Consider the following 16,422-nt stretch of genomic DNA (forward strand, 5'->3'; position numbering starts at 1 on the left):
TGCACATTTTTTAGGTTTCCTGCTTTAAAAAACTTAATGACTCTACAGTTGGGACCCAACTAAAAAGTGGTGGATAATGATTCTTACCACAAGGATTTGGCGACTGGGTCCCTTACTCCTTTTTAAAGGGGGGTATATAAGGTATTTTTCCTCTCCATTCTGCATGCCTTCGTGGTGTAACGGTAGCACACTTGGCGCGTATTCGAGAGTCGAGGTTCGAGTCCTGGTGAAGGCATTGCACATTTTTCACATCTCTTACTTAAAAAAAAAAAAAACCTAATGACTTTACAAGATTAATTATTATAGGATAGTGAAGATGATGGAATTAAATCAGAGAATTGGTGTTTTCTCTCCTAAAACTGTTAATAAGCTTAATAGCTTGCATAGACAGAAGCAGCTGCGCCATCCCCATAAAATGTTAATTTTCTAACTTGGAAAACAAAATAGGCTGTTTCGTAGAAGAGAATTTTTCTACTCGAAGAATATTGAAAATGACCTAATGTGTTTTGAGATAAAGAACTTGTAAACGTAATTCTGACTAGTATATATTTTAACTCGTCTTCTGTCTCAGAAGACTTTCTCGAGGATTTCTTACGTTTGGGTGCAACACGAAGTTAAGCTGCCCGATATAATTTGAATCTGAACGTCGGTTAGAAACTCTTAATTTTCTTCTTGTGTGGCTTTAATTTTCAAAGAAAAATTACTGTTTCATAGTTTTTTTATAATCAATTTGAATATCGTCATAAATATTTCAAAATGAATTTAAAACTTCTCCATTATTATGTAATTAAGTGAGATTAAAATATCATTCCTGGCTTGTGATCAACTTCTTGTTTCATCCACTAATTTAGTAACAAATGCCGTATGGGCTAAACTCGGATACGCATTAAGGTATTATTAAGTGACAAAGAAATTACAGATTTCTTACATAAAGGCGTATAATTCGCTCTTTAAGTATTAACTGTAGCAACATAGCAACAGTTCTATAGATTGCTATAGTGGCTAGTTGTGCGGGCTTCCATATCATTGAACCCCAATTCAAATAACTGAGAAAGCATAACTGTTTGCAAATGTGTAGTGTGTCTATAATATGGGAGCACTTAAAATACCATGGAGGTCTAAAGTCCCCTCAAGATGCCGGTGGTAGGGGGAAAGAGATAAGGTTTGCATCTCCCCCCCCAGAGTCTTTTCCATTAAAACTTGAACGGAGATACGCAAAGCTCGTGTTGTCACCTATTTAGATGCCCGATTCCTTGCCCTTCGTCAGGCGCTACCCCTCCCTTTTGGACACGATTAATTCGTGGACCTGATTCCGATTCAGTATCATTAAGACAAGAAACAAAATCGCATATCAGCATCTGCAGTCATTAGATATAACGTCTGTGATGCACATGGGACAAAAAAATTCGTGAAGTTCATGAATAGGGTAACGTGTTGAGATAGGAAAGGCTGGGCAGGTGCTTGTCTCACCTATGGCTCTCACTGTCTTCGCCCGAGTTACACTTCACATAGTGATAAAAACTTGCTATTCGTTTAACTTCATCGCTGTATTTATTACAGTATGTTTAGTATATGTATACGTTTAACAAACGCTATTAGTAGACTGTGTCTTAACTTCCAGTATGTCTTTACTTCTAACTTAACATGGCGCCGAATCCCTTGAAGATGGCATACCAATACCGCGCACCGTCTGTTTCGAAATGTTAAAACTGCGCTGTTCAAAGATACAGTTTTATATTTGTTCAAAATCATTTAAAATGGGAAATGTACTTTGCTTTATAATCAAACCCTTTCTTCATTAAAACGATGGTCAAAAAGAATGTGGAAGCAGTGTTTCTGCACGATCCATACGCGCGCGGCATTTTGATTAAAAAATACAAATGCCTCTCTTTTAATAGCCCCGCGCAACGACATCATACCCCAAAAATCAAAACCAGGCTCGTGTCCTGGCCACTTCAAGTTTAATAACACCTCCCTCGCGCCTCTCACAATCTGCTGAGTCGCCCTATAACGAAATTACAAAGTATAAATAAAATTGATACGCCATTTTAATTTGGGCTTTAACATGGCGCCCGCCGCGTCGATCGTTTGCCCGTAAACGAGCATATTAAAAGCGCAATGTGAGTTCATTACATCAGCTAAACTATCCTGCTGCCTAAGTAAGTTTTAATCTGCCATTTGAAGCAATTCCCGTCCCCATTTAGCGTTGAAAGTGACGTTATGAAGGCAGTTTATTATCTTCCATTTCTTGATTAATGGCGGCCGGGATATTAGAAGGCGTTTTACACGATTACCGGTGGGTGGCGCTAGTAGTCGACCTTTTTGAACCGACCAAACGGTCCCGCTCATTAATGGAGTTAAAGTGTTCTCTGGGAAACAAAACCGAAGCGTCTCATATTTCAAACACGTGCCTCCTAAATTGTTTTCGATGTTCGAATTTTAGCTGTCGTAAATGATTATAGATGTGCTTACGTTACAACGATGGAGTTTTAAAATTTTCTGTAATTAACTTTTCAACCTGTTCAATTTTCGCACCTGGAAAACCATGTCGTAATAAACTTTAAAAGATTCCTACGGATAGCCCAGAACTTTGGCGCTCGCTGGAAATAAGTTCCAGAATGCCGTAATTAAGCGTTAATAACTGTCGTTCGAATTTATTATGTGCAAAGGAAAGTTGCTAAAGTGACGGTTTCCTTTATCGAGTAAATCAATAGATATCTGGACGCGTGTAAGGAACATGTTCCCTTTTAATATTTTATAAAATCTTAAGACATTTTATAGAAGTAAAGTGATATTTTTAATTCGTTGATGATGAAGTTGACATCACAAAACATGTTTTCGTACTAAAATTTTAATTAGGCCCCAAAGATTTAAGACATAGAATATAAAATCTTATATTTAATTGAATTGCCAAAAATGGCAGAGCCAATTGTTAGAAAAAAAAATTTGTTGTGGTATTAGTTGTTGAAATAATAGCATAGCAAATTAATTAACTGCAAATTAATCCTTGTGCAGTTATTTAATAAGGAAAAAGATGCGTTATTCAAAGCATAACTGTATATATTTTTCAATGATTCGCTTTTGTCCGACGTGTGCAATGAATATTTCCTTCAAATAGCAATACTATCTACTTTGCTAGGACGCAAAATATGTGGATTTCAAACAATAAATCGAAGAGATTTATTGTTTGAAATAAACCAATTTTTCGTAGGAAACCGAAGTTTGAAAGGGGGTATAAAGAGAGGAAAAAAAGAGGGAATAGTAAAATGAATAAATAAAATTTTAGGTGTAACTGAATTTGTCAACTAAACGATTAATATGATAGCTGTGAATAAGTTTTAAGAAGCAAAAGTACTTGAATCAAAACTGAATTAACCGCTAAATAAAATCAGCACGTGCTTCAGGACTTAAGGAAAAGTAACACCACAAAAATTTCTCATTGCCGATTTTATTACCATGGAATGTATGTAGCAGCTAACCGAAGATCAAAAGAGAAGAAGTGAGAAAAAGACGAGTAAATGTATATATATGAATGTAATCTTTTAAGTCATCTCAAGTCATCCAGCCCTGATTTGAAAAAAATAATACAGGAGTTTTCAAACTTTTTTGTCCCATGCACCCGTTCATCATTAATAGACTATCATTTCCCTCTTCCTTTCCAAAACTCGAAAACGATATATAAAGTTATGTAAATTTAGGTTATATTGTAATGTTTTATAACTTGAACAAGAAAAAGTATAGAAAATGTTGATAAGTATACAAAAACTTGAATATACGTAGCGTATTCGGAAACTAAGTACCGTTTCATTCTAGCGCCGTCGCAGCGCTGTGGTAGGCGTCCCGCGCATGCGCACTAGTCTTTCTTGTTCACTGAATTTCAATTGTCGCCATTTTGGTTGCTCTATGTTGTGTTTTCAGTTTGTTGTGCACATTCAAAATGTTTAAGACAATTAGTTCTCCCGCTGACTGTGAGATTCGTGCCGTGATTAAATTTTTGAACGCGAGGAATGTTAAACCGGCCGAAATTTATCGTCAAGTGACAGAAGTTTACGGTGAATACGCGATAAGTGATGGAATGGTGAGAAAGTGGGTAAGAATGTTTAATGCAGGTCGAACAAATGTCCACGCCGAGGCTCGGAGTGGTCGGCCTTCTGTTGTCACTGATGATTTGGTAAGGAAAGTTGATGAAGCAATTCATGAGAACAGACGCTTCACAATGACAACTCTTTCAGAGGCATTTCCACAAATTTCACGTACTGTTTTGTTCGAAATTGTGTCTGACCGCTTGAATTATCGCAAACTGTGTTCCCGATGGGTTCCAAAAATGCTCACTGATGTTCACAAAACAAAGCGACTTGGTTGTGCCCTGACATTTCTCACGCGATACAGTGATGAGGGAGAAAACTTTTTAAACCAAATTGTGACAGGTGATGAAATGTCATTTCACACTAGAATCGAAACAACAATCGATGGAGTGGAGACACACTCATTCTCCAAAAAAACAAAAGTTCAAAGTGACAATGTCATCACAAAAAATCATGTGCACTGTCTTCTGGGATAGGAAAGGCGTTTTGCTTACTGAATGAGGTGAAACCATTAATGCGGCACGATATTGTGAGGCTTTAACAAAACTAAGGCGTGCCATTGAAAATAAACGAAGAGGAATGCTCAGCAAAAGGAATTGTGTTGCTCCATGACAATGCTCGACCCCATACTTCTGGTGTCACTCAATCGTTAATTTGACCGTGTCATTGGGAGCAGTTCGATCACCCGCCGTAGAGCCGGACTTGGCGCCGTCCGACTATAACTTGTTCCTGCACATGAAGCGCGAGCTTGGTGGCAAGCGCTTTGGATCTGACGATGACACGAAAAATGCTGTGGAGTCGTGGTTATCGAAACTGGCGGGAAGTTTCTTTGACGATGGTATACAAAAACTGGACACCCGCTATGACAAGTGTTTTATCATTGGCGGAAACTATGTTGAAAAATAGTTTAAGACATGTATTTTCATGTAAAAATAAAATTGGATTCGAAAAAATTGTTTTACTATTTTTGTTTTTCAAAACGGTACTTAGTTTCCGAATACGCCTCGCAAGTGGTTTTTTATATTCATTAACTAAGACTAAATACGTAACAGGTAAATAAAATACTATAAAACTATGAAATTCCCCAGTAGTCGAGCACCCCTAACATAATACATGAACACAAATGCAAATAAATAAAATAAAAAGAACTTAAATCTACTACTGGCGGAATTAAGCATTTCTTATAAGAAACTCCAATTAAGCGTGTAGAATCATTAGGACTTTTTTGAAGCAGGAGATGTGAAAAATGCGCAGTGCCTTCGCCGGGTCTCGAACCCTTGACTTCGAAAATGTTTCCAATTCCACTACGAAAGCATGTAGAAAGGTGGGAGCAAATATCTTATAAGCGAAACAATAAAAAAAAATCAAAATGAATCGGAAAGCCCGAAACCTAGACATTTTCAATTCTTTAAAGCAATTTATCTTTGTTTTTCGACTATTAAAAATTAATTCATATTTTATAATGTGTATTTGCATTATCGTAATATTTGTATACAAAAGAAGTGGAGGCTATAATGTCTCTGTTCTGGCTATGTTCGTTAAGCTGCTAGGTTCATTGATAAATTATATCAGTTAGAATTTGAGTTTACCAAAACATCCTTAAGCAAAGTCCTTATTTCTTATAAAAGTGTCCAAGATTTATTTCATCCTCTGCTAAATTAATTACTTAATAATGCAAACGAAGATCAGACTTGCATAAGTATGCCCCGGTAAAAGATGCTTACATCCTTATATTGGCCGACCGTTGTTCGTTAAGATAGAAAACGTTAAACTATAACCTGACATAAAAATACGCGCAGTTTTAAAATTTAGTCAGTTTCTAACCTGAAAAAAAATAATTTCCATCAAGATGCGGGCTTTTTTATGTAGGTCGATTTTTATTTCTGTAACTGGTTCATTAATTAAACAACTAAAGGTGCTTCCTGCGCAGAGGTGCGACAAAAACCTTTATGCAAAGTCCTTTTTCTCTCATAAAGTTGCCGAAGATTCATCCTATGTGTAACTGATTGATCAGTAATGCAGACCAAAAAGCAGATTTGCATAGGGATGTCCCGTCATAAAGCTGCCCGTCCCATGTAAAGGCTGCTTTTCTCAATTTAAAAACTGGTTTTCAGAAGGGGAAGAGAAACTTTATACATAAAGGCATCCCGGCATGCCAGGACACCCTTATGAGGTTTCTCTTTTTCAACAACTTCCGACGTGCATAGGTGTGCGGATGCTTTTATGAGGCACTGTTATGAAGGCGTACCAATTTTACCAATTTCCATAAACATGAAGGCAAATCGTGAAGTAAAGAGCAACTGATTATATAGTTTTATTTTGCAAATAAATAAATGCTTTTGAATTACTTATCAGAGAATAACCAACTATTTACTAAATTCCTTAATAACGTTAGGCTATTTGAGTGACTATCTTAATACGATAATGCGATTACTCTATGATGAGAACATTCATCTGCACAAGTGTTTAAAATATTGCCTATGTTACTGCTACATGAAACGAAATGACTATTAATTCCAGTATGCATTTAAAATTGCATGAACTCTCATATTACTGAGATGCATCTGAAATATTATTTTGATGCCTCAGTTCATTTTTCCTGGATATGATGCTTTTCGGTTGAACTGTATGCATTCCACTCTTAAATTATATAATCGTAAATCCTTAAGTTTCCGATTACAAAACATGAAGTTTAGAATTAATATTAATTTCTAATTTTAAATTACATATTTCAGATTCCAGACATTGTTCCAACATCCTAACAATTTTTCCATCCAGTGAGCTCTATTAATTTATTATTTAATAGAATAGTAAATTACAACACCTCATTTGGAAGTAGCTCATATTATTAGAGTGTTGATTTCAGGCTCTTAGGTAATCTATTTTCAAAACTATATCCGTTAATAACCTTAACCGGACAAATGTCTTTAATCTTGGGGTAAAGAAGTTTATGATGCACATTATTTAGGACATACAGCATTTTACATAATTACTTCGAAATATAAGTATATTTTCTTTTAAACACATTTCTTCTGAATTTACACCGAAAAGCAAGCAATTCTTCATACTCATCAAAACCGTATGATCATCCCAGTATTATACGATTTGCTTAGCTTCCTAACATGGAAAATTCAACGAGATTTCCCGTCATTAAATAATTAGGACAGCGGATGAAAGATCTGATTGCCTATATCATACCTACTTATGCATTTATATTATTAAGTTACTTAAATAAAGACAAAGCGTCTGAAAAATATTTGCTTTAGGAAGGAATTTAAAATTATTTTCTACATAAATATTGATGTTGATTATAATAACACCTCATCCACCTTCTGCTTCAAATCAGAAACGGTCATGAACATGATTTCATTTCGAATTATAGGGCAAAGCGTTCAGTTTTCACTGCTATGCGTAACAGTGTTATCTCAAGAAGCGCCCATGAATACAAGGTTGCCTTAATAATTTCCTTTTGTCCAACACTAAATAACCAAAGTCCAACAGTAGGTAACGATACTCTGAGAATCATAAGTATTAAATTGCTGATTTCAATATCTTTTCGACATCTTCTATATTTCCTCATATATACTATTTAAAAAAAATGAATATTTAAACTTTTTTTTCTTTATTAAAATAAGTGATTTTTCAGTACATTTACTATATAACCACTTACAGTACATCTCATAAACTTATTAAATATTCCACTCACAAAATAAAGCTTTTGATATAATTAAGTTATTAGCCTGATTTGTGCTAATGAAATGTGTAAATTCATTTCATGCCAGTGTTAAGCAATAGTTTTACTTACTACTCTTTTTTTAATAAAAATATAGTTTTAATATTTGGTCTCTAAATGTGAAAACTGCTCTTTTTCCATGTATTATTTTCTGTAATTGTTTTGAATATTAAAAAAAGTATGTTTAGTAAAGTACTTGAGTAAATTTCCCTGTTTTAACCAGTAATTTCTCCATAATTATTATATTTGAGGCAGGATTTTTTTTATTTTTATTTTTGTGACTGCAAATTTATATTTTGTTTTTTTCTTTCAGGTAAAAATCTGGTTCCAAAATCGCAGAACAAAGTGGAAGAAACAAGATGGTGTATCAAACGCCGAAGCTGCCGAATTGAAATCGAGTGGTGATAAGCAAGGTTCACAAGGAACAACCAAAAAAGCTTCTAAAAACAAATCAACTGGAGCTGCCATCAGTGGCAATCCAACTACACCTGCTGTTGGATGTTTACAGCAACCTCAGCGTCAAGTCATTAATGGACCAGGACCAATTTTTACTTCTAACAGTGACGCGAAACCATCTTCCACCGAGCATAATAATAATACGACAAATTCTGAATCATCCATTCTTCCACCTTCTCCATCATTGAATTCAAAAGTCATTTCCACTTCGGCTGAAGTCATGTGCAGTAACACATCTTCAGATGTTTCTTCGACCACCCCTCCAACGACTGTCGGCATGGTTCCGATCACTACAATGACTCCACCGCTTTCTGTCGTTGAAAATGGTCTTGACTCGGACAGCCGAGCTTCTGATGTTTTCTGCTGGGGACGATCGTCTTCTCCCTCTTCCATGGAAAACGGAGTTGCTGGAGATAGTTCAATCGACAATACGGAAACCACTCACATACAACACACCCAATATTCAGGACCTTGTTATGCCAACAGTGTGGTTAGCGTTGATGCTGCTATCAATACATCGTCTTCTTACCAAGAATCTGATATGAGGCCTGGTGTAAAAACGATAGGTGTTGAAACGTCGTTACACATGCAGGGGTGCCCCATGAACAGCCAGGAGGTATCAGATGCTGAAATATCCACAAGCAATCACTGACGGTTTGTTTTTTGTTTCTAGATACTATACTTGAAACACGTAAAACTGAGCTCTTGTGAGACTGAACCATTTCAATATTACATTCAGTGAAAGGACATGCTTGAATTATACCTAAACATGCGAATGATTAAACGGGTGTCACTTTTATGTGCGTTCATTTCGAAAACATAGTAAGCGAATGGATTCTCTCTCAGCTCAGTGTCTTCCTCTTTACAAACAGGGTAATTTTATTTAATTGTCAATTTTTATCATAAAGCTTCAATGATAATTCTGAAGTTCCGTTTTATGGTCCAGATGCCAAATTAGAGAAAAATATGCGTGTATAGACTTCTCAGCAAACTTTTCACGCTTCACAGAATGAAAAGAGCAAAAGAAGACAGCTGATGTTTCTTCAGTCACTATCTGTTGTTGAGTGAAATGTGATGAAAGTCATTAGTACAATAGAACCACAAACAGTTCTTACACTTTTCCGGTATCTCTTATTCTAGTGACTGTGCCAAAGTTTCTCTGTTTTATTGTGATTTATCTTATTTAAAGGCTATTTAGTGATTTAGAAAATGACTGGAGACTTGTTATATAATAAACTTAACTATCCTTAGTATTTCTTTGCCAGATATGCTCTTAAATATCGTCAGTAACTACAGAGCCTTCGAATTTTAACTTAATTTGATCTTCACATCAAAGAGTTAAATAAGCAGGTTTTTTTAGTTTTTCTTAAAGTCAGCTAAACATACTGTTGCATAAAGTTGACAGAAACATTCTGGGATAAATTTATCTTTGCAAGAAAGATTTATGTACGAAATGTTCGATTCAAATATTTGTGCTCAGAAATTATATTTTTAAATTTCCCAATACTGTTGAACATATCATTGAACGAAAACACAAATACTGTTAACTGAAATCTGCTTAATACGAAGTCTGTGGGTAAGTTGTGCAATCATTGAAAATAAAAAAGAACATTTTGTTAGAAATAACGCAGCATAAAATTTCCAGTCATTAAAGCAGCGAAAAAAATTTAAAAAGTGTGGAAAGATGACTATATATATGTATATTTGATATGTTGACAGCAAAATGCTATTGTATTATGTTATCTGAAACCAGTGAATAACTTCTGTTGAAATTGAACTAGGACAGGCCTTTTTTCTAAGAAGTGAATAGGGAACTTTCCGCACTCCAACATTTATGACGTCATTGTTGGTTGTCCTCTTTATCCCTTTCAAATGTCTTAATTTAACGTCACCAATGAGCTTCATAGTTAGCTGAAACATTGTATACTTCATTCTGTGCTCCATGACGTCTCATGCTGTCATTACTTTTAAATGATCTTGGTGATCATTATTGTAATAGTCTTTCTGTAAAGGCATTAAAGTCTTTTTTTGATCATCTGTTATAAATAAAGTTCATGAAAATAAATTTCATTTTGTGCAATATGAAATACGGAGTTCTGTTTTATTTATTTATTTATTGTTTTTGAACTGAAATGCAAAGGGGAGGAAAGTATGTATACATAAGTATGAAATGTATGATGATCATTTGCCTCGTTTCTGTTCTAGAACGATAACTCATTATATGCAAAATGATCATAAACCTAACCTCAAAACAGTCTGAAGGGAATGTCGTCATATTTTATTATATAATCATAATAGGTGTAAACATTGATTGGTGTACTGCGGATTGAGTGGACCGTAACATTGTTTTAGTATCCTTCATAGCAGGGTTTTATTGCTGACGATATATCTTTGCTAATTAGCATACAGTATGACGTCATCTTATAAAGAAGGTTTCTAAGCAACATATTATTTTTTTTGCATTTTAATTTTGAAAAAAAAAACTTTGTTTAAGAATAAGAAATAGAAAAGTTTTATCTGCTTTAGAGGAGGATACTGTGGCTTACAGTGTGAGGAATTAAGACATCCCTCCATACGTCTCCGTGTGTTCTTGTGATGTAGTTGCAACGGTGGCCGCCTGTTAAGTACCTCTAATAAAATAGCCACCATTTTTGGCCTTAGGAGTGGCCAGTACTAAATAGGCAAGTGCCCGTCTTTGGATTAAATAAATAAATGAAATTTTTTAAAAAAAACTTAATTATCGATTTAGTGCTACCATCATTTTTTCCCATAGGAGATTCTTCAGTTACTCGATAAATAGAGTCATGGATTTGATTATGTTTTACTGAAATATTGTCTAAGCCCACCCAGGGACTTCAAACAGCAGAGGCTTTCTAACGATATACTTCTTTTCCTCATGTGTAACAAGTTCTAGTTTCTGATATTATAGGTCTATGATAATGATGTGATTTAGTATAATATATATATGAACTTAGTTTACTTAAGTAAAGTCAATTCTTTTACTAGGAACTGAATCAAGATCGGTATCCAAAATAAAACTATCAGTTTTAACAAAAATATTTCAAGCTATTCTTTTCTTTTCTGTGTGAACGGGCTATGTATTCCCCATCTCAATCATTTCCCGCTAAGATTAAATTTTTTCCCCTCGTGGTACAGTATCTGTTCAGTGTACCTTTACTCAAAGCTCGGGACACTTTGGCCTACAGCTGGACCAGAAAATTTATTGCATCGAATATGAAAGAAAGCGGCAAACATTTTTGCTCTTATATAATGTTCGTTATGCTCTTATATATTGTTCGTTCGTTATGTTCTTTGATAAAAAGCCGTGAATGACAATGCAATAATTTCTACAATTTATATGTGAAGATTATATTGGGATTTCTATGATTAAGCATAGGAGAAATCGTTGAAATTCCTATTCAATCAGCATTACATTCCAATTTCTGCCCGCGACCTGCTAACATCCACTTCTTTGAACTAACATATTAAATTCAGAAATATATTCTCTAGCTCATTTTTAATTTGGGAAACGTTTATAACTTAATTTGACCAGTTTTACAATATGCCACAATGCATTTGTCATTCAGTTTGCGTGATAAGCAGTGCCTCTTTGCAATATAAGATGGTGAATTTATGTTCACGCATTGTGGCAAACAGAATCTTCTGAAATTATTCCGTTCTAACTTCTCTTTCAAATCATATTTTTAGTTGCTTAAGAAAATTAGCTATGTGAAAACACTAAATTAACTTCTTAATACTTTATATCCTAATTTTATTTTAATAACTTATTCATTTGATAGAATTTATAACATACTTAAGTGGTACCATTTGAAATGTATCCAGCCGATAATTTCCATGCATTTATTTGTTATTTTAATAAATAAAATATTTTATTAGCGTCATATACTTCATACCTCAGTGAAGTAATAAAAAATTCACGGGGGAAGGAATGCATTTAGTGGGATTTTTTAAAATTTTTTAGTAAGCATTAGATTAGATATTTAAAATATCTAATATTTATCAAGTGAAAATTGCTTTTCTGTCTTTCATTTATTATAAAAATTTTAATGTATTTTTAAAAATATCAGTTAATTCTTCAATGTTTTGTTCCTCAATATCAAAAGGCAATTACAAATTTAAATGTCCTGATCAGTTGATTAGCTATGAAATGTATTACAGATAGATTCTGATCTGAAATCTTAAGACAAAGGTTCTTTTTATGTATATATGTCAGGGAAAAAAGAGTAATTGATCACGTATGCTGCTGAATTGTTTTTTAATACATGATAAAGAGACTTTAGAAATTGAATGATGGCGCTTTTTATTGTTTCCTCATAAATTATTTTATTAATTAATCACTCTCCGTTTCGTCCCACATTCTTGTGTTAAAACTTTTGTTTGGTCCTAGTCTTCAATACTAGGGAATATTACGTCGCAAACCATCACTTTTTCAGATGTTTCTTTGATAAATTAATTCTTACTATCCACTTTCTTGTTCACATGAACTTTGTTCACATGAGCTTTTTTAATCCTTCAGACTTTAAATAAGAATAAAATTTTGGTCAATAAGTAAAACTCATTTTTTATGTTTCCTTCGTAAATTAGCATTGCCTTACTCTTTTATAGTTTTACATTTATATATATTTGATTTGACACGTTTAACGTAGAGCCAGGAATTCACCCTATTGTTTCGTATATTATTCTATAACACATTTATTACAACATTCGCCTAAATGTAAGAAGATATTTTATTCCTTAATATACCCTTCTGATTGCCAATCCCGTTCTATACACGTAGTCTAAAATATAAAAAGAATATGAAAATAATTCATTGCTTAATTGTGATTTATATGATAAAAATGTGTTTAACAGTTTTACTTCGAAATAGGATATCTAGATTTTCTGGGTTGGAGGAACCTTAACATATCAAACCATACTATATTATTTTTGCTTTTTATATAGTTCCTTATTTTAAGTACACGTTACTAAGTCATTGAGTAGAGTTGTTCGGAGTCGGCCAGTTTTAGCCCACTTATTGTACTAATAAAATTCCGTAACTCAAAATTCACAACTCAGGATTTATTACAACTTCCAACACCAAACTGAATACTATAGTAAACTAATATAAAGTTAAATTTACTAAACGCAGGTAGTTCAACTTATAAATGATCATTTTTTAAACGGCAGCTAAATCAAAGGAAAGTCTTTTAAGAATTTCTCTTACTTATTTCCTAACCAGTAATAAATTTAATTTAAATAAGCACTTTAATTTGAATAAGTGCAATAACTCTGTAGCCATCTAAGCAACACTTTCTAGCTATAGAATCACCTACCTTTTAGTATCATCAAAATAATCACAACATACACAGAATACATACACAGAAATACACAGAAAATACACAGAAAGCTCATCTCACTAACGTACCGAAGAAAGAAATTCAGAATGCGCTTTGAGAAAAAAAATTGTAAATCAAAAGTATAACCCAGAGTTTGTTTTATGCAGTAATTGCAGGTAAACATGAATAATTTTTATCTACCATACGAGTTTAAGGCAAGTTGTTTTGACTGTCTGAAAAGAATTGTACGGCAAAAAAGAAATGTAGAGTCTTACCGGATAAATGCACTATCTTACTTCAAGCGTATTACGTCAGCCAAAGCTCAACAAATTTTGATTTCCGACATCGCGTGCACAATGATTTGATGTGGATACAAATGATGATAGTATGATTTACAGAGGATATCCATCATTTCCATTCTACACTGTTAAGTCTTAATTCCTACTTCCTGATTTCCAACGACTCTTAAGTATCATCATCACTGCTACCGCTTTTTTAGCCACCGATCTTTACTATTTTTTTCCGTTTTGGAAAAGTTAAACAACATCGTACATGTGTAATTTCTATTTATATGATGTGCATCATTATTTATATTGCAGAGAGTTTTGGCTTTTTAGCTATGTTTTGCTAAGTTCTTCCACCTCTTCTTAAGTCTGTTTCCGAGATTTCATTGTTTTCAATTTGCAGGTTTCGCATCCTAGCAGAATAGAAACTATTTCCATTTGAAAAAAAAATAGTCTCATCATTTTCTGTGAATAAGCGATCCTGTGAAATAATGCACTGTTACATCTTGAATACATAAGGTTTTTTCTTGAATAATTAAATCTCCACACGGTGTTAATTTACGAATCATAGTGGTTTTTTCGTACCATTCGGCTGTGATATTTTGAACAATTCATTTTCATTGCAAGATTTTATGATCTGTATCTTTAATCTCTGAAGCCTTTTTATCTTTAATTTCATTTCTTTTTATCTTCTGAATAAATCAGGAGGTTGATCGCGACTCCTTGGCTTAAAACTATTTAGAATATTAAATTAAAATCTAAACACCAAAATCAGATTGTAATTTCTTTTTAAATTTTTAGATTTTAAACGCATTTTAACTAACTAATTACATTTTACTTACTAGAATATGCTCGCACTCAAAATATTTGGTTCACTGTTTAAGATTATTAGCAAGTTTTTTTAGAATGTATTTCTGTATTTCATTTTTATACTTATGTAAACTCGAAATTTTATTGATAAGCCGATCGAATGATAGGCTTTTTGTGTAATTCGAAACTAAGCTGTTCAAGTCATTAGAGTGTGAACTGAATGTTTTAGATTCCATTTTTTTAAGTCCTTAGAACACTCATTTCTCGAGTAAAGAAAAATCTCTGTTTTCATAAAGCGGGCGAAACCTGTATATGAATTTTTAGATTTTTATTCTTTGCTTAAAATCGTAAGGTTATTATTTGAAACCCACCAGTTCTTATGATTTAGCTCTTTACTATAACATCTCAATTCCGGTTCCTAACCATAATGTAGATTGAGATAGAGAGTATTTAAGCCGAGGTTTTTGGATTGTGAGACAGAGCGTGTTTCTGCCCCTTGTGGCTACGTTACGTAGTTCCTGCCAGCTCTGATAAGTTTGAAATCATTCGGCTTTGTGTTTTGCTGCCGACATTTAAATGTGATAAGCTAGTTAGAAGTTTTAGCCAGCTTAGTTTAAAATTTAATTTTGTATAGTCTTTGAGTATTAGTCTACGTTTTAGTTTGAATTACTTTTTGATTGTTATTTTAGTTTGATTGTTATTTTAGTCTACGTTTTAGTTTGAATTACTTTTTTATTGTTATTTTAGTTACATCGCCACAATAAGTGGATAATGCTGTTAGAACAAGAAGTGCATTTATGTTCAAAGTTTGTGTTTAAATAAAAAGATTATTATGAGACATCTCCAAGACTTTATAGTTGATTTGAAACACAACGATAATTCGCTCAACTTCTCTTAGGGTTTCAAACTAGTTTATGCTCCCAAAGGAAACCAAACTCTATAAATATTATCAGGACTTAATTTCTAAAATTAGAAGTACCGGAGCCTACGGAAGACCGTTAGAACAGAGGAACAAGAATAAATAAATAAATAAAATCATTAATATTTTTTTTTAATCTGAAAGGTTTCAGATTTTAAATCACGTTCAAAGGAGCGTTAATTTTTTTAAAAAATCTGAAAGGTTTCAGATTTTAAATTACGTTTAAAGGAGCGTTAATTTTTTTAAAAATCTGAAAGATTTCAGATTTTAAATTACGTCCAAAGGAGCGTTTTTTAACATTTTGTTTCTTACCTTTATTTATTAAATGTCATGTTCTTCACACTTAACCCATAAAATTCATTTCAAGAGCAACATCGCAAAATAATTTTAAATTGAGCATATCTTTAGAATTTCCGATACACAGTGTCGCGTGGTGGAGAATTCCCCCCCCGTACAGTGTTACCATTGCTCGCTTTGAAATCCATGTGTTTGTTAATCAAAAATTCGTTAAAGTTTTACAAAATAGGAAATCGATAATAAAACAAATTCCAAATTAGGGCTTCCAGATACCCATATTCGGTAGAAGATTAGGTTTTCAAAATTGGATGGCTCTGGGTACCGTTATTTTACCACAACGCGAGAAACATACGCATTTATGCAGATTCTTCATTATTTAATTTCTTTAAATATAATATAGGGAGATAATATTTGGTGGCAACAATTAAAGAAGGGAATCGGACATTTATAGTGAAACAACGCAAAACGCCAAAACGAAAATAATAGGCCTTCAAGACAAATT

At 33.5% G+C, this 16,422-nt stretch overlaps 1 protein-coding gene across 1 annotated transcript in view; it reads left to right on the plus strand.

Annotated features, from left to right (window-relative positions):
- The window catches only part of LOC118205675 (uncharacterized), a 243,535-nt gene extending 233,180 nt beyond the window's left edge, over positions 1-10,355 (plus strand). Inside the window, exon 3 of the mRNA XM_035377971.2 lies at positions 8,132-10,355. Within this exon, the coding sequence (XP_035233862.1) occupies positions 8,132-8,926 (795 nt within the window). The 3' untranslated portion in view covers positions 8,927-10,355. The remainder of the gene's footprint in view (positions 1-8,131) is intronic.
- Positions 10,356-16,422: the final 6,067 nt, after the last annotated feature.

This window comes from Stegodyphus dumicola, chromosome 5 (genome assembly GCF_044657685.1).
Source record: "Stegodyphus dumicola isolate Sdum_Otavi_A_Nest chromosome 5, ASM4465768v1".
Lineage (NCBI taxonomy): Eukaryota > Metazoa > Arthropoda > Arachnida > Araneae > Eresidae > Stegodyphus > Stegodyphus dumicola.